The 17,107-nt window shown below is 56.5% G+C and overlaps 2 protein-coding genes across 10 annotated transcripts in view; both read left to right on the forward strand.

Annotated features, from left to right (window-relative positions):
- SEC16A (SEC16 homolog A, endoplasmic reticulum export factor) overlaps positions 1 to 6,879 on the forward strand; it is a 34,789-nt gene extending 27,910 nt beyond the window's left edge. For 4 of the 5 annotated variants that reach the window (XM_046683140.1, XM_046683153.1, XM_046683146.1 and 1 more), the window contains 9 exons: positions 106 to 186; positions 391 to 447; positions 573 to 684; positions 1,099 to 1,236; positions 1,503 to 1,597; positions 2,496 to 2,570; positions 3,106 to 3,165; positions 4,057 to 4,134; positions 5,150 to 6,879. In XM_046683140.1, coding sequence (XP_046539096.1) covers positions 106 to 186; positions 391 to 447; positions 573 to 684; positions 1,099 to 1,236; positions 1,503 to 1,597; positions 2,496 to 2,570; positions 3,106 to 3,165; positions 4,057 to 4,134; positions 5,150 to 5,218 — 765 coding nt within the window. In that variant the 3' untranslated portion in view covers positions 5,219 to 6,879. The remainder of the gene's footprint in view (positions 1 to 105; positions 187 to 390; positions 448 to 572; positions 685 to 1,098; positions 1,237 to 1,502; positions 1,598 to 2,495; positions 2,571 to 3,105; positions 3,166 to 4,056; positions 4,135 to 5,149) is intronic. The other variant, XM_046683162.1, reaches the window with a different exon arrangement.
- A 939-nt stretch (positions 6,880 to 7,818) lies between these two features.
- The window catches only part of INPP5E (inositol polyphosphate-5-phosphatase E), a 15,515-nt gene continuing 6,226 nt past the window's right edge, over positions 7,819 to 17,107 (forward strand). For all 5 annotated transcript variants that reach the window (XR_006885338.1, XM_046637855.1, XM_046639307.1 and 2 more), the window contains exons 1-3: positions 7,819 to 7,878; positions 8,651 to 9,725; positions 14,861 to 14,984. Coding sequence is in view for 4 of the 5 variants with exons in the window: in XM_046637855.1 (XP_046493811.1) it covers positions 8,863 to 9,725; positions 14,861 to 14,984 (987 nt within the window). In the remaining variant the exon portion in view is untranslated. The remainder of the gene's footprint in view (positions 7,879 to 8,650; positions 9,726 to 14,860; positions 14,985 to 17,107) is intronic.

A 17,107-nucleotide genomic window follows, 5' to 3' on the forward strand; every position in this document is an offset into this window, starting at 1 on the left:
CCTCTCGGCCCTCATGGAAACGGAGTTCTACAGGATTGTCCTGTGTCGGGCTCATTTCACTCAGCCTGATGTCTTCAAGGTGGTTCTGATGGTTTTTCTATTCAGAGTAGTGAATCCTGGTTCTCTCGTTGGCTACCTGGAAAAAAAAGGACAGAAGCTTATTTGCCAGACGACAAGAACAAGTCGGTGAGTGTCGTAAAATGTGGCGCTTGAGTAATCAGTAGGTATTTTTGTGATGTACCATTGGTGTTGTTTGCGGAGTGTATTTCAGCTTCAGAATAAACCCGAGTAGATGTCTTCTGAAGTTGTAAAGTATCATAAGTCATCAGACTCTAATTCTGTTCAGCTTTATCCACTGCCTTTTTTCTTTCCTTTTCACAATTGTGGCAGATTGTCTGGGATGAAAAGAAGAACCGATGGGTGGATATAAATGAGCCCGAAGAGGAGGTAAGTTGGACTTTTAGGTATTTGTATGACTAGAAGGAAGGTTCCTACAATAGAAGCCCCAGTCTGTGGAGCGCCCCTGGGGGCCTTGGGCCCTGAGCAGACTTCCAATGGCCTTTCCCCTGCAGAAGAAGCCTCCACCCCCGCCTCCAGCTGCGCTTCCCAGGGCTCCGCAAGCTGCCCCTCCTGGTCCTGGAGGGCCCCCCAGAGCCTCGGTGAACATGTTCTCTAGAAAAGCAGGTAACAGAGTCCAGCCAGAAATTAAAGATTGTTCGGGTAATGTATTTGTCCTACAGATCCACCAGAGTTTAGTGGCCATAGTGTGTATATGAGACGGTAGTTTGTCACCTTCAGAAGGGAATGCTGGTTTAATGCAGATAAATCCATGGGGGAAGACGCCAGCTCTTTAGAGCATTGAAACATTCCTCAGCAGACCATTCTTACTGAGCAGAGCAGAGTCTGCTGAATCAGAAATGCAGCACTGTAGCATCATGGTGTGAAATGAGAACCCTCACGCCAGGGCAGAGACCAAGCAAATGTGGTCTGTGGAGAGGCGCCCTCTTCACACCTGTTCGGACACAAGGAAGGTGGAGCTCGCTGGGAGCCGGGTCATGCGGTATGCCGACCTGAGTTTGCTTCCTCTCCCCGTCCCAGCTGGCAGCAGAGCGCGCTACGTGGACGTGTTAAACCCAGGGGGGCCCCAGCGGAGTGAACCAGCTCTTGCTCCTGCAGATTTTTTTGCTCCACTCGCCCCGCTGCCGATTCCAGCTCACTTGTTCAGCCCAAACTCAGGTAGGCGATGCAGGAGCAGCACAGCTGTTAGCCCTTGGCCTCCTAACCTTTGGCCCTCTTTCTGAGAGCCTCTGGCCTTCCTCTCCCTTTGAGAAGAATGGCCCAGCCAGTGTGCAGAGAGCCTGAGGCTCATCATGCTTGTTGATGGGCTCATCCCCTTTTCCCCGGGAGCGCACAGTGTGAAGCTCTTCCTCTTGGACCTCTGTCACTGACCCCCCGGAGATGTTTTGGACAGAACCATGGCTCCCACACTGTCTCCTTCACAGATGCAGAGGAAGCACCGCCTACAGAGGGGGCCGGCAGGGAAGGGCAGGTCCCAGCAGTGGGGCCGGCTGATCCAGAGCCTGCCTCGGAACCCAAGGTGAGCAGGGGCAGTGGGACATGGCGCTCGGGGAGGATTTGCCTCCCGCCCAAGAAAGTCGGTCCTGACCTTCTGCGATTCGGTATCCATTGTGTACACAGAACCCTCTGTTTCGGTCGGAAAGCTCTTTCCTATAAAATATCCTCCAGGGAGGGGCTGGCCCTGTGGCCGAGTGGTTAAGTTTGCGCACTCCGCTGCAGGCGGCCCAGTGTTTCGTTGGTTTGAATCCCGGGTGCGGACATGGCACTGCTCATCAAGCCACACTGAGGCAGCGTCCCACATGGCACAGCTAGAAGGACCCACAACAAAGAATATACAACTATGTACTGGGGGGTTTTGGGGAGAAAAAAAAATAAAAGTAAAAAGTTAAAAAAAAAAAAATATCCTCCAGGGAGTTGCAAATTAAACCACATAGATGTTATATAATAATCTTGTTTTACTGAAATCGTAGTAGTAAGGAAACTTTTTTTTTAACGTTTAAAACATACATGTGCAATATAATCATCTAGAGGCTGGTCTCTCACATTGGGTAGACCTGGATTTCAGCGCCAGCTCCCCGTTAGTTAGCTGTTTAAGGAAGTCACTTAGCTTCCGTATGCCCCGGTTTCTTGCACTGTGAAATGGGATAACAGTTACACTAGGCCCCAAGGCCATTGAGGGGCACACAGTAGGTGTTCAGCAAAGAGGAGCTGTTCTTGCTGGGACCTGTCAGACGATGACTGTACCCTGCAGGCGCACGCAGAGTGTTTTCCTCCTGTGACTTCTCAGAAGGGGCACCTAGGCGTGGAGCAGAGTGGTCTGCCCGCTGGCCAGGCCCACTCCCTGGTGCCCTGTCCTGTGTGGATGGTTCCCAGGCGCCAGAGCTTGGCAGCTGCTGCATTTCTTCTTTTCCTGGCAGGCACTGAGTTCTGCGGCCTCACTCCCTGGCACTGAACCCCCGCGCTCGCACCTGGACGGCTCCCAGGGCGGAGAGGTAAGGGCGCCCAGACAAGCGCGTCTGCCCGAAATCTAGGCTGAGGAAGCGAGTTTTTATTGTCCAGGTGGCCTTTTCCTTTAAAAATGAATGTTAATGAGTAGGAAAAGGCAGTATAGAAACTTTTTAGAACTTGAAAAGTGTTGTATACCTTAAAAAAAAAAATCACACGTGTTTCAGCAAAATTGTCTGGAGCTCCAAGCAGAGCACGCAGTTAGGGTTCTTGTTCCTGTCACGCTCCCTTGGCATGGCCATCCCAGTGTGGGCTTCTCAGGCGTCAGGAGGGCAGGCTGGCCTAGGCCAAGGGCTGCACAGACCCCCCCCCCCCCGCCCCCCAAATCATGGTTGTTTCTTAATAAAAACAGTTCATTAAAATAGGAATTTTAAGCTAACTCTGGCTCCTTTCCCATTTGAATTGTATTGATTCTGATGGCCTCATAAAGCTCTTTGGAATTAAACCGACAGCTTGGAGCAGCGACGCGCATGTCGATTTTTTACTTGTCTGTATCTTGTGTGTGTTCTTGCTGTTTTGTAGCTTTCGCGCTGTAGCTCAATGAGCTCATTATCGCGTGAAGTCAGCCAGCATTTTAATCAGGTACCTGTGGCTGGCAGTTCTCACTGAGCCTAGAGTTGAACTGGGTCACCTTTGTTTTTCCTTTAAGCTCGCTGCACTGGTTGTCATTGTGCATGTGTCACTAACATCACCCACTGTCTCACCCAGCCATCCCACGACGAAGGATGCAGTGTTCCTTTCTTTACACATCCCTACAGGGTGTTGTTAGATAGCTGGGTACACGGACAACTGAAGTGACCCCAAAATGCTCGTAATGAACGGGTGACCTTTGTAACTGTGCTCTTTCTGAATGGGGTTTTTCAAACGCCTGGCCTTGGGCGGAGCCTCACCATGTCTGTGAGTGTGTTTCAGGAGCTCAGGCTCAGGATGCTCTCATTTGGAAGGGAGAATTGCTTTTTTCTGAGCAACCATGAGAAAGTTTATTCTGGGCCAGGCCAAGTGTAGCAGTGGCCACTGTCTTGTGGCCAGTCCGGATGGGGAATAAAGGAATACTTCATCCTGTGTGTGTGTCATGGAACGAGCTTCTCCCGCCAGCTCAGCACAAGGGCTCCGTCCGCCTATATGTGCCTGTTGAACACTGGATTTGTGCTGGACACTTGGGTCTGAAGTAGTCAGAAATGCCTACTAACCACCACGCCTGGTGCAGTGCCGCGTCCTGGCACTGGGCACGCCTCGTTTTTGCATGTTCTGGTTTCTAAAGTGTTTCACTCTGCATGTTGCTTGGATTTCTGTCATTTTTCTGTGACCCATTAAATAATTAAATCCAGTGTTGCAAGAAGTATCTTCGACCTGCTTCTGTGGCTTATTTAAAAGTATTATAAAACCTTACCCAGAATTAGTGTCTCTATCTGCAAATGAAACAAACTGCTGTGTGATGTTGTGTTGTTAAGATGGACTCTCTGTGCTTCTCAGGCTCCCGGTGATGCCCCCCGTGTTGGGGGTCCCTCCGGAGGAGCAGTGCCCTTCTACAACCCTGCTCAGTTTGCACAAGTAAGTGTCCTCGCTGTCTCCTTGGAGGGCGGGAAGCGGAAGAAGGCCTTTCCCCCAGCCCGTGACCCTCACACGCCTGCTGACCCCTTCTCCCGTCTCCGCCACTGCCCTTAGTGGAGATGCTCCCCGCAGGGTCCTGCGGTTTCCTGCTGACACGCCTTGGTGTGGGTCTAACTCCCTCCACCGTGTGGCCTCGGCTGCCCTTCACCTGGGAGCTCATGTCCTTCAGTCTTCAGTCAGGGAATGTTGTGGAATGTCTCCTTTTATTTCTTTCTCTCTGCCTTCTCTCTTCTCCCTCCCAGGCTCTTGCCTGTTGGGCAGAGACTGGCTGCCCGTGGTGGGGGAGCCAAGTGGGGTAGAGGTCTATGGGGTCGGCACTCAGGATGTGATGCCTCCCCTGCGCCCGGGCCGTCCTGACGCAGCCTCGCCCTCGCTGCCTGCTGCGCCCACCTCCTCTGCCGCGCCCTGCCCTCGTCCCCCCGCTGCCCTCTGCTTCCCGGCTGCTGCAGCTGAGGCTGTTTCTCAGCCCCCCCCCCCCCCAAGGACTGGTGCGCCCCAAGTTAGCACCTGGCCAGCCACCTGCCTTCCTGCCTCAAGATTGGTTGCTGTCTTCTTCCCCCCGTTCCTGTACCTGTAGTTCCAGCCCTGACAGCAGTCCCCCGACTTCCATGTCAGTTGGGATTTGCGGGGGAACGAGAGTGAGGGCCAGTGTTCTGTCCACTGCCTCCCTGGGCGCTGCTTCCCTGTGTCCTCCCTGGAGTCCTGAGACACTCCACCGTGGGTTGGCCTCACATCTCACCACCCTGACAACACTGCAGACGCCTTTCCAGGGAGCGCCAAGATGTGATCCTGACTTGGCCACTTGTCATGGGCTTGCACAAACACAACAAGCAAACCCTGCCTGGTTGCTGAGATCAGCGGTCTGTTCTGACCTATTCCCTAGACCCCCCGTCACGTCTTGCCCACCTGGGGGCGGGCGTGCGCAAGTCAGTGCTGTCTCCTCATGTCGTTCTAGGCCCCCGCCACCTTGGGAAGCTCCAGGACGGGGAGGATTGGCCAGAGGAAACACCCAGCACTGAGCTAGAATAGTCCCTGTTCTGGAGTAGCATTTGAACCCTGAAATTATCCTCCACCAAGAACTCGGGCTGACTGCCTGCGACCTCCGCCTGTTCCCGGACAGACACTGCGGTGACTCAAAGTGGCTCTCCTTGGCGTCGCCCTCCTCAGCTCCTGTCTTTAGAAAGTACCGCCATAGTTAGTTCCACAGGTCCTGTAAGATGCTGATGAAGAGAGGCAGTCCTTTACCTGACAGCCTCACTGCTGACCCAGCGCTCTTAGTCATCTGAGAATGTCACACTGGGTGAAATGGGAAGCGTCTCTGCCGCAGGAGGAACCTTGCTCTTCAGTACCCAGGGTGTCTCTCAGAACCTCGCAGTGAATCACTGGTCCCCTGGTTCCTTAGGATGCTGGAAGGCAAGAGTGACCTTTGACTCAGGAGAGAGAGGCATGAGCACCTGCCATCCAGCCAAAGGCAGTCAGCCCCCTGCTCCCGCCGTGTCTGAACCAGGAGAACGGCTGGCGGGTCGTAGGTTCTTCAGCATCTTAGAGGACACATGGAGTTAATTTAGCACCAATCCCTTAGGTTCCGAGAGAGGCCCTGGGTGCTGAAGTGCATTTCTCTCCTGTAGCAATGACGTTTCCAGCTTCACTGAATTGTCTGTGGCCTGATTAGGACCATGAGGAGTTTCATGCCACCAAAGGGACTGGCTTTGCACATCCGTGAGGGACGGCTCCACTGCTGGGAAAGGGCTGCGACAGAGCTCGTGTTCTGAGTGTGACTGATCCAGAGTCCTCGCCAGTGTTCACCTGGGGCTGTGACTCATTTGATTCGGATGCTTTTACTGTGCGCACGGCCTGGTTGGCCGCGTTGTCCAGGACACTGTATGGGTTGCCACGCTCTTTCTAAAGTGGCCAATACTGTACTTTGCCATGAGAGGTTTTCCTAGGGCAATCCAGTTGACTTGCTTTCTCTCACCTGGTTGACATCATTTAAGGAGCTGGTAACATCTTGAAGAAAGTGGCTTAAAATAATTCCTTGACAGAAGCTCTGGACTGTGATATCTCTGCCCGTGAGTTGTTTCCGCAGTGGGATCGTCAGTAGCTCATTCGTTGACTCAGCCGTACGAAACCGCGGAGGGAGACCTCCCCTTCCGGACTCCAAGCTTTAAGGCTTCCTCGACTGTTCTTAAAACCGTGCACATTCTTGTTAAGTCTAAAGAGACCGAAGAAAAGATTTCAATGTTTATTAAAATCATTAGGAAACATTTCTGTAGGTTCTGCTGGGGGTGCATAGTCTGCCTGGCCCTTTAAATCTAAGTGTAGGGATCGTGTAAATGTGGGGTTAGCCCAGGTCCTTCCCATTTTCCTGGTTCACCTGATCACCTAAGAAAGACCCACAGACGTTTTCCAAAATGTTTCACAGACTTGGTGACCGGATCCATTTGTTCCTGTCACTTTGAGAAAGGCCAGCCTTGCTGACGGGCAGTCTCCTGTGCCCCGTGGTCAGCTCTGTGTGCTTCCTTGGACCCGAAACCCTCCCACCGCCCTCGGCTTCCTCCGGTCCAGCCCTGCCCTTTGTTCTCTGTCAACTGCCAGCCACTTTTGATCCAAGAAGCTTCCTCTGAGGCGGGAGCTGCTATTTTTTCCTAACTGCAAATTGTTAAATAAAATATTTTGCGCTCTCAAGCACTTTCTCCTGTTGTCCCTTGTGTTTCCTGGAAGCGAGTGTGGCCCCGGCCAGGCACCCTCAGGAGCCCCACCTCACCTGCACTTTGTTCTTCAGCGTTGTGTATTTTACTTGCCCGATGCTCCTGTAGCTAACCCGTCTCCAGCCAGCGTGCTGCCTCCTGATGCTGCCGTCTCTCCAGCCTCTCACCTGCGGGGAAGAAAGGGTACGGGGTGGTCATGCATTCTTTTTTCTTTTAATTATTGAGGTCACAGTGGCCTGTGACGCTGATTTCAGGTGCACATCAGCTGTCAGTCTGTGTAGAGTGCGTCTCGCTCACCACCAGCAGTCTGCTTTCCGTGTCACCCCACCCGTGCCCTTTCCCCCTTTTGCCACCCCCCCCCCCACCTGTGGGCTCATCCTCCACACAGGAGTGGGACCTTCTGGCGTTTGTCTGTCTCTGGCCTACCTGGCCTAGCTTGTGTGACCTGACACCTGACGCCCCCCCGGCCACTTGTGTAGCTTCCCCAGGGTCTGCCAAACTGGCTGTGGGCTCTCGGGAAGGAGCGGCTCCTCCTGTGCCGGCGGCGGGTGGGGTCCCGGTGAAAACCCACCCTGACAGCGATAAGCAATGCGGTCACAGGATACCTGCTCCCTGGGGAACTCGGCAGCAACTAATATGTGGGAGGGGGGAGGGGGACGGACTGGTGTCTGAGGATGCCATTGACCGGAAGGGGCCAGAGGCGAATCGACCGGGCGGGCCGCACACCTGGGGCTGCAGGGGCGGGGCGGGGCGGGGGGCGGCCCTGGGTCCTTCCACAGGGAAGGACGCTGCAGCTGGGTCCCCGGCACGAGGGCCACCTGGCGCCCCCGGACGGCGCCCTCCGTGCCCGCGTTGCCCGGCCGGGTCCTCCGGCCGCCAGGGGCCGCTGCGGGCGCCGCGTCCGGGCCGCCCTGCCCGCCGGTTGCCGGGGAGCCGCCGCCGAGGCCCGCGGGCCGGGAGCGGGCGGCGCCGAGAGGTGCGGGCGCGGGGGTTCTGGGCGCGGGGGACCCCTGGGCGGGGGCGCGGGGGGCGGCGCGGAGTGACCCCGGGGTGCGGGGCCAGGCGAGTTCAGAGCGCGGGGGCCCCGGCGCGGGTTCGGGGATCCTGGGCGGGGTCCGGCGCGGGGTGACCCCGGAGCGCGGAGACCGGCGGCTTCGGGGCGCGAGGGTCGTGAGCGGGTCCGGCGCGGGGTGACCCCGGGGCGCAGGTCTCGCTCCCCCCGCACCCCCCGCGGCTGCGCGACGGTCGTTGCCCTCGGGAGACCGCGGCCGGCCGTGCTGGACCCCCAGGTCTTGAGTGGGGGCCTTGGCAGCCGGGGCCGCAGAGCTGCTCAGGGTCGCCCGCTCGCGGGGCGGGGTCTGCGGGTGGCGATGGCGGTGGGCCCGCCGGTGAGCCAAGGGCTGCCCGTCGGCGGAGGGAGAGGCAGGCAGGACCCCATCTATGGTCCACCTGTGAACTGGCCTCCACTGGCCTTGGCCCTGGGGGTGAAATTCTCACTTGGTCATGCTCTGAGCACCCCACGTGAGGGGCAGGCCCCCATCAGCATGGTGGCTTCCCATCTTAAGACGTTCTACCTTTCACCCACCTCCCAGGAGGAAGCAGCAGGCCAAAATGTCTAAACACTTGTTTTTGCTGGACTGCTCCTGGCCTGTCCACTCTGCCGCCCTGCACCATAGCTGTCCACTAGGAACGTTAAATTGGCCACAGGGCCACGATCACGGAAGGCTAACAGCACGGTTTTCCTTTAGGCACCTGTGGGGGACCGCAGGACTTCACAGCCTCCAGCCATGCAGCAACTGGCCCTCCCCCTACTGGACCACCCCAGGCCTGAAGGGGAGCTGCTGCTGGTTCTCTCCCCCGTGCCCTGCCCTGCGACCTCTGACCACGCATCCCTGATACTGGGCGTTGCCGCCAGCCCAGAGAGGAGCCGTCCACTGGGTTGGCGAGGCTGCCATCGTCCATGAGGGCTGGGCCCTGGATTATGCCATCCAAGCCAGCGTGCCTGGGGCACTCAGAGGCAGCACCCGAGCAGCCCACCGCCCATGGGCATCTGCACCCTGAAGGCAAAATGCTCAAGGGGCAGCTTCCAGGCACAGACAAAGACCTCACCCCCTGCCCAGAGTCCCTGCCCACCGACAGCTGTCAGGGCCCAGAGAAGAGTCCAGTGCTCCCTCTGAACATTCCAGCAAAAGTCAGCAATGAGGACCCGCAAGCTAAGGCAAATCCCTTTACCCCAAAGCCACCGACGAGGCCCAGGCTGGAGCGAGCGCTGTCCCTGGATGAGAAGGGCTGGAGGAGGCGGCGTTTCCGAACCAGCCAAGAGGACCTAGCCTCCCGGAATGGGGCCAGCCCCTCCAGGGGCTCCTCGCAGGACGAGGCCCCTGGTCCCCCCGCCCCCAGTGGCCCCCCGCCCTGCCTGAGCACCTCCTTGCAGGAAATCCCCACGTCCCGCAGGCCCCCAGGCAGTAGCCCCTCCCTGTGGGGTAACTGTCTTTCTGGAATGATCAGCACTTCCCTGGACCTCCTGCACCGGGACGGCGCCGCAGCCGGGAGCACCCCCAGGCTGGCCGGCGTGCTTCCCCCACGGCCAGTGCCCGCCATGGAGCAGACCGTGGTCTCCCACTCCCTGCGGACAGCGAACAAGGTGGACGAGGACCACGCCGACTACAAGCTCCGCCTGCAGACCAGGCTGTTCCGGGCCCACAGCAGCCTGGGCCCCGGCCGGCCCCCGAGCCCCCTGGCCTGCGACAACTGTTCCCTTCGCTCGGCCAAATCCTCCTTCAGCCTCCTGGCGCCCATCCGCACCAAGGACGTCCGGAGCAGGTAGGGCACCCGGGGTGGGTGCCACCCGGGCCTCTGTTTCAGCGTCGTAAAGCAAGCTGCGCACGAGGCACGCGAAGGTGTTCTCCTAAAGCCCTGTGAGGTGCATGAGCGTGGAGACTAGAGCAGGTCTTCCCTCACTAGCCCCATCCCCCAGCTCCTTCCAGAACTTTCCTTCACATCTCAGCACTGTGCCTGGCCCGGTGCCTGTGATGTAGGTGGTTCTGATCCCTGATAGCTACACACTGTGCTGGGGCACGCTCTTCCTTCCTCTTTCTTGCTGCATCTTGGACAGCCTTCTTTGTCGGTGTCTGCCCTGTGGTCTGTCGGGCTGCAGGATTCTAAGATGCGCTATTGAGCCAGGCTGTTACTTAACCTCTTTGCGAAGGACGAGTATCAGGGGGACCTCAGTGGGCGGCGGCTGGAGTGCAGCAGCGAGCAGCCGTGCCGTGCTCCGTGCATGTGCACGCCGGGCACCTTTCCAGGACGGATAGCTAGAAGTGAAATTGCTCGACTGAGGGCGCAGGCTCTCGGTGACTACGGTGAGCCACACTGAGGGGAGGGTCCCTGGGGTCCACGCACTGGTGGGAGGGGGACACCGGGCAGGGCCTGATCTGCTGCACTTTGCTTCCAGGAGTGTCCCGTGACTTCTCGTGCCTTCTGGGACTCAGTTTGCTGAGTGCCCCATCGATCGGCCTTGCTCTTGGCCCCCACAACCCCCTGGACAAGGGGGGCTCGCGTTGCGCCAATGCCTGGTTTCCGGGCTTTATGAGGCTTTAATAATTAATCCACATTGATTTTTTTATGGCTTGAAAAGAAGCCGAGTGCTGCCCCTGATGTCAGTCCTCTGCTCACGACTCCCGAACACATGCCCCTCCCTGCCCAGGCCAGAGCCGTGAATCTGCCAGACTGGGGTCCCAGCGCGTTCAAAGCCGTGACCTCTTCTCCAGGCCTGGCCTTCTCCCCAGAGCTCGGTCCCGGGCCCCTGTGTGTGCCCAGGCTGTAAGTCGGAAAGTGTTCCTCCGCCCTCCTCTCCTTCCCTCCCACAGTCCTGTCCATCCGGGCCCGGCTGAGAGGACAGCTCCCGTGCCTCCTGCTTCTCCCCACCCTGCCCCTGCCGTGCTGGCCAGACCTCCACTCCCCACCAGGGCTGGGTCTGTTTTTCGACACATAGGGCCGAGGCCCTGAGTTGGGCCCACACCGCCCACTTCCTGATGTGGCATCCAAGGCCCTGGCTGGAGCCCTGGCCCCCCTTCTGTCACCAGCCTCTACTCTCGTTGCTGCCCCTGTCTGCCACCCCTCCGATCAGGCCGAGGCCAGCTCCAACCCCGCAGACGTGGCGCTGGGGGAGGGCAAATGTGAGATGGTCACTGTGTCAGTGTCCTGGGGCTGCTGTGACCACTTACCATGCACTGGGCAGCTTAAAAGGACAGAAATTTACTCTCTTACTGTTCTGGAGGCCAGAGTCTCAAATCCAGCTGCAGGCAGAGTGGGGCCCCCGTCGGAGGCTGAGGGTGAGATCCTTCCTGCCTCTCCCAGCTTCTGGTGGCTCCAGGCTCCTCAGCCTGTGGCGCCTCCCTCCAGTCTCTCCTCTGTCTCCATACTCCTTCTCCTGTGTGTGTGTGTCCTTTCTTCTTCTTAGAAGGACACGAGTCACTGGACGTGGGGCCCACCCAGCAGGATCTCATCTCGAGATCCTTAACTATTCCATCTGCAAAGACCCCCTTTCCAAATAAGGTCACATTCGCAGGTTCTGGGGTGAGGAGGCGGACGGAAGGTGGCCCTTCCCTCCCTCGGCCCAGGTGAGCCCAGCAGTGGAAGCCAGACAGGTGGTCCCCCCAACACTGCAGGGAGGGCCCCGCCCCCCACACTCCCTCCTGCTCCCTCCATCAGAGGCAGGGGGCAGGGGGGTTGTTTATAGGACAGAATGGTTCCTTTGTTAAAATAATTCATTGTGAGTTTCTTGGGAAGGGCGGGATCTCTGAATGCATTTGAAGTATTATTACACTGTTTAAATTAAGCGCAGTTTCTGTGGACTTGCCTACTATATAGAGTGAGAAGCACATCTCCGAATCGGATCCCCCGTTCATTATTTTCAGACGAGAAGCCAGCGCTGGGCTGGTGGGCTTCCCACCCCCAGTTCTGCCTGAAGTCTCCGTTCCAGACCCTCCTAGTGTTTGAGAACAGGGGGTGGGCACACTTACTCTGTAAAGGACTGGGTAGTAAATATTTCCATTTCGTGAGCCATATGGTCTCAAAAAGAAAAAAAAAGCAGCCACAGACCACACATACACCAACGGCCGTGGCTGTGTGTCAATAACACTTTATTTAGGGACACTGAAATTTGAAGTCTGTATTTTCCTGTGTCATGAAATACTGTTTTTTCCCAGCCATTTAAAAGTGTAAAAACGACTCCTTGCTCGTGGGCTGTATGCAGACGGGCCGGATGTGGCTCCATCAAGGCCGAGGGCCCTGGCCTGGGAGGGGCGGGTGCTTTGGGAGATGCGAGGGGCACATGGGCTTTGCTTCCCAGACACTGGGAGGCAGGAACTCGGCCGAGCTGCCTGCGGGTGTTTGAGCACGATGGGCCTGTTAGGATTCTCAGCAGGGCGGGGCGAGCTCCAGGAGGTTCCTCCCTCCCGCCCTGATTTAGTTCACGTCCTACGAAGCTTGGCGAGCGTTTAAGAATTTCTCATGCAGGTTACTAAGAACTGGATTCTGGCTTTCTGTCTGTCACCTGTGGAGCCATGCTCCTAAGTTGACCCTCGAATATTGGTTCCTCTTTGCAAGACTAAGGAATAAGATTTCCTTAGCAAATTGGAATGAAAAGCATAAGAAGTTTGAAAAATACTCCGGGTTTCTGTTACCTGATGTCACGTTGACTCCGAGCATTCCCCCCGAGAACTCCAGCCAGCAGTCCTGGAGTGAAATCAGCGTAAGCCCACAGTGACGGAGCGAGAACCCTGACGTCTGCAGGTGACAGGTTCCCCTTTCTCCGGAAGGCGAAGGCAGGAGGTAACTGATGTGCCAGACAGCTTGGAGGGGTGCGTTCGTGGAGAGATGCCCCCCGACAACGGTGGGAGTGACCCTGGGGCAGAGGCCCGAATTGCTCGGTCACACCAGGTTGTCTAGCCCCAGGGGAGAGCCCTCCACCTGCGCTGCCCCAAGCCCACCCTCTCAGCAGCCAGCTGACCCCATCGCCCCACACCACAGCCCCCGTCGCCGGGCCTCGTCACATCCCAGAACCCGCTCGGCCTCCGTGGAAGCAGGGAGGAGCCTTGGAAGAACCTGCTGCGTCCGTGAAACCAGAAAGCGCATCCTGTGAAGAGCAGCTGTTTGCGATTCCTCGTGGCAGCTGCGTTCCCACGCGGCTGCTCAGGCGATGGCTGAGAGGAGGGCCGTGCTAGGGGACTGATCAGGCTGATGCCGTCTGAGCCCACCAGCCCATCTTGATGTCACTGGGGAGGAACACGACACACGGAGCTTGTCGGGGCAGATCCGCCTGGAAATGGCAGCGGAATCTAATCAGCCTCCGGACATTGTGACCACCCAGGAGACGGTGGAGTCCGCACTGTGGGACTTGACAGGACTGATGGCCAGTGTCCCCAGCAGATGGATGGCATGGGAGAAACAGGCCCGTCATAGGACTAAGACCTAAGAGACAAAGCAGCCAAACACAGGGTGTGGCCGCTGTCTGGGTCCTGACCTCGAGCTGGGTTGGAAGAAGGGTCTGGAAGGAGGGCTCCCGGACGCAGGAGGACTGTGGACAGTGCAGCTGGAGACAGCGGAGCCGAGCACAGTGCAAGCAGCAGAGGGACAGTCACGGAGAGCACACACAGTGCCACCTCCCCAGCTGGCGCCCTGAGCACCAGCGGAGGCAGGCGCCATCGGGGGAGGCCGAGGGGGGTGGGGCTTTGGGGAGGGGGGCTGCCACCGCGACAGCAGCGCACGGGCCACCTGCCGAGACACAGCTCACAGATGTCTTCTTGAGGGAGGGTCTGGTGGGACGGGGTGCGTCAGCTAAGAACAGGTTTTTTTGGTTTAAAACGGCTGAAAAAAATCAATTCAGGGGCAGCCCCGTGGCCAAGGGGTTAAGTTCGCGTGCTCCACTTTGGTGGCCCAGGGTTTGGCTGGTTTGGATCCTGGGCGTGGACATGGCACCGCTCATCAAGCCACGCTGAGGCGGCATCCCACATAACACAACTAGAAGGACCCACAACTAAAAAGTATACAACTATATACTGGGGGGATTTGGGGAGAAAAAAAAAGATTGGCAACAGTTGTTAGCTCAGGTGCCAATCTTTAAAAAAAAATCAAAGCAGTGCTAACGTCTCATCGTATGTGAAAACTGCGCGAGACTCCGATCCCGATTCCGGCGTCTGTAGAGAAAGCTTGGTCGGCGCGCAGCCGAGCCCTGTCCTTCCCAATCGGCAGCAGCTGCTCTCAGCGGAGTTGAGTGGCTGAGACAGAGCGATGGCCCAAAAAGCTGAAATACTATCTGGCTCCTTACAGAAGAGTTTGCTGACCCCTGTGGCAGAGGAAACCAGTGTTGAGGGGGACCCTCTGGGCGGGCAGGGGCTCTATTGTCTTCTGTTAGGGCCTTTGCAACACTGTTTGACATTTTTAACTATTTGCATGCGTTACTCTATTAAAATCATAAAATGGACGGAAACCGTGGGGTGCCATGGAGATGGGTGTATGCTGTGCTGCTCTTACGACCTCCCAATCCTGGACTGCAAGAGGAAGGCCAAGGCCCCGCCTGAGAAGGACCACGTGTCCTCCCCCAAGTCGACTAGTAGTCAGGAAGCCCACCTTGACCTCCACAGCCCTGCCAGGGGCTTGCCCCTAAGAGGCTCCACCAAGCCCAAAATGTCACCTTCGCGTCCCTTCTCAGGAGGTGATTGAGGAAAGTCGAATGTGTCCTGTCATTTCTAGAACTGTGATCTTGGTGGGTTTTCCGGGAGAGCAGGTGGCCCACAGTGCTGTGCTCCATGAGGACCGACAGGGTCTTTAAGAGACTTGTTGCTGGGGGCAGGCTGAGGCCGGCAGCTGTGCCCTCGGAGGTGTGTCCCTGCCACGGTCCCCTCCCTGGACCCATCCGCTCCACCCCCGAGTTCAGCCCGCCCCTCTCTCTGCAGGAGCTACCTGGAGGGGAGCCTCCTGGCAAGCGGGGCCCTGATGGGGGCCGACGAGCTGGCCCGCTACTTCCCGGACCGGAACATGGCCCTCTACGTGGCCACCTGGAACATGCAGGGCCAGAAGGTAAGCAGGCCACCCCACTCCCGCTCAGGATGAGGCTAGGGTTCTTTCTAGACTCTCTCCCAGGGCCTCTGAACCGTGTGGTCTGCCCGCCCCCTCGCCAACTCCCCTGTCACCCGGAGAGAAGCCTCACCCGTGACACCCCTGCCTCACCCACCTCTCCACTGCCCAATGGCTATAATGTGTTCTTTTCACGTACACGCTTTATTTATTTATTTATTTTTTAATTTTTCTTGAGTTAATGATAGGTTACAATCTTGTGAAATTTCAATTGTACATTATTGTTTGTCAGTCGTGTTATAGGTGCACCCCTTCACCCTTTATGCCCACCCCCACCCTCCCTTTCCCCTGGTAGCCACTAATCTGCTCTCTTTGTCTACATGTTCAAATTCCTCATATGAGTGGAGTCATACAGAGATTGTCCTTCTCTATCTGGCTTATTTCACTTAACATAATTCCCTCAAGGTCCATCCATGTTGTTGCAAATGGGAAGATTTTGTTCTTTTTTATGGCTGAGTAGTATTCCATTGTATATATGTACCACATCTTCTTTATCTAATCATCTGTTGATGGGCACTTAGGTTGCTTCCATGTCTTGCCTATTGTAAATAATGCTGCAATAAACATTAGGGTGCATGGGACGTTTGGAATTGCTCACTTCAAGCTCTTTGGATAGATACCCAGTAGTGGGATGGCTGGGTCATAAGGTATTTCTATTTTTAATTTTTTGAGGAATCTCCATACTGTTTTCCATAGTGGCTGCATCAGTTTGCATTCCCACCAGCAGTGTATGAGGGTTCCTTTTTCTCCACAACCTCTTCAACATTTGTTACTATTAGTTTTAGATATTTTTGTCATTCTAACGGGTGTAAGGCGATATCTTAGTGTAGTTTTGATTTGCATTTCCCTGATGATCAGCGATGATGAGCATCTTTTCATGTACCTATTGGCCATCCATATATCTTCTTTGGAGAAATGTCTGTTTGTCTCCAGCCCATTTTTTGATCGGGTTGTTTGATTTTTTGTTGTTGAGTTGTGTGAGTTCTTTATATATTATGGATATACACGCTTTATTTTTTAGAGCAGTTTTAGGTTCACAGCAAATTTGAGAGGAAGATAGAGATTTCCCATCGACCCCTCCCCCAGCCCGCGGCAGCCTCCCCACGGCAGCGCCCACCTCAGGGCCCGGTCGCCACAGCCAATGCCCCTGCACTCACTCGTCCTCACCCAGAGCCCGTAGTTGACCTTGGGGTCACTCTTGGTGTACATTCTGTGGGTCCTGACAATCGCGTGTCAACCTTAAAAATAAAACAGCCAGTTATCTTACCAACAAAAGGCATTTCTTCGGGAATTACCCGAAGAATTGCAATTTGGGACCTGCAATTCTATGCTGCCATGCTACGGCGGACCACAGGGAAGTCCAGCCGTCGAAGGAGAGGAACGTTACTTTGTAGAGAAACAGGAGGAAGTTGGGAGGGGCTGTTTTGCACAAAGTCCACTGGAGAAAAGTAAGAGTTCAGGGTGGTGATGGCTTCTCACGGGCTGAGCTGCTGGGGTCCTGGATTTCTGTCTGGGACGCGATGGACATTGCCTCCTGTGTTGACGGCTCCTGGAACTGGCCTGGACGGGCTGCACGGGAGTACCCCCTTCGGGCCTCCTGACTCCATTTGAAATGAGGTTTCCCTTTATTAGTTGTCACACGTGTGAGGACACATCCACCGTTGTGCACCAGAGTAGCGTTCGGCCCGCTGTGGTGTCATCAGACAGGCACAGAGTGGCACTATCCATGTCTGTTTCACACTGTGAGTCTCCCGCAACAGACGGGGGCCCCCACCCTCACGTTCCCCTGAACCCGCCTGGAGCCCACCTGAGAGCTGGGCGCCCAGGAAAGCTTTGCTGATGAGACGAGAGTGGAAGCCTCCGGCCCTCTGACCGCCGGTCAACCCACAGCTGGACAGATGGGGGGTTGCATGCTGACTTCTGGGCGTTTGCTTCTGGGGATGTCCCCATCAGCTTGCTCTCCAGCTCACCCCCGTGTCTCCCTGGGACTCCCCTCACACAGTGGGGTCTGTGCTCAGGTTAGCGGGCTCTGGTCCCCCTGCATGTGGGGTGCTCTGATTTCTGGG

Source organism: Equus quagga, chromosome 1 (genome assembly GCF_021613505.1).
Source record: "Equus quagga isolate Etosha38 chromosome 1, UCLA_HA_Equagga_1.0, whole genome shotgun sequence".
In the NCBI taxonomy this organism is placed as follows: Eukaryota; Metazoa; Chordata; class Mammalia; order Perissodactyla; family Equidae; genus Equus; species Equus quagga.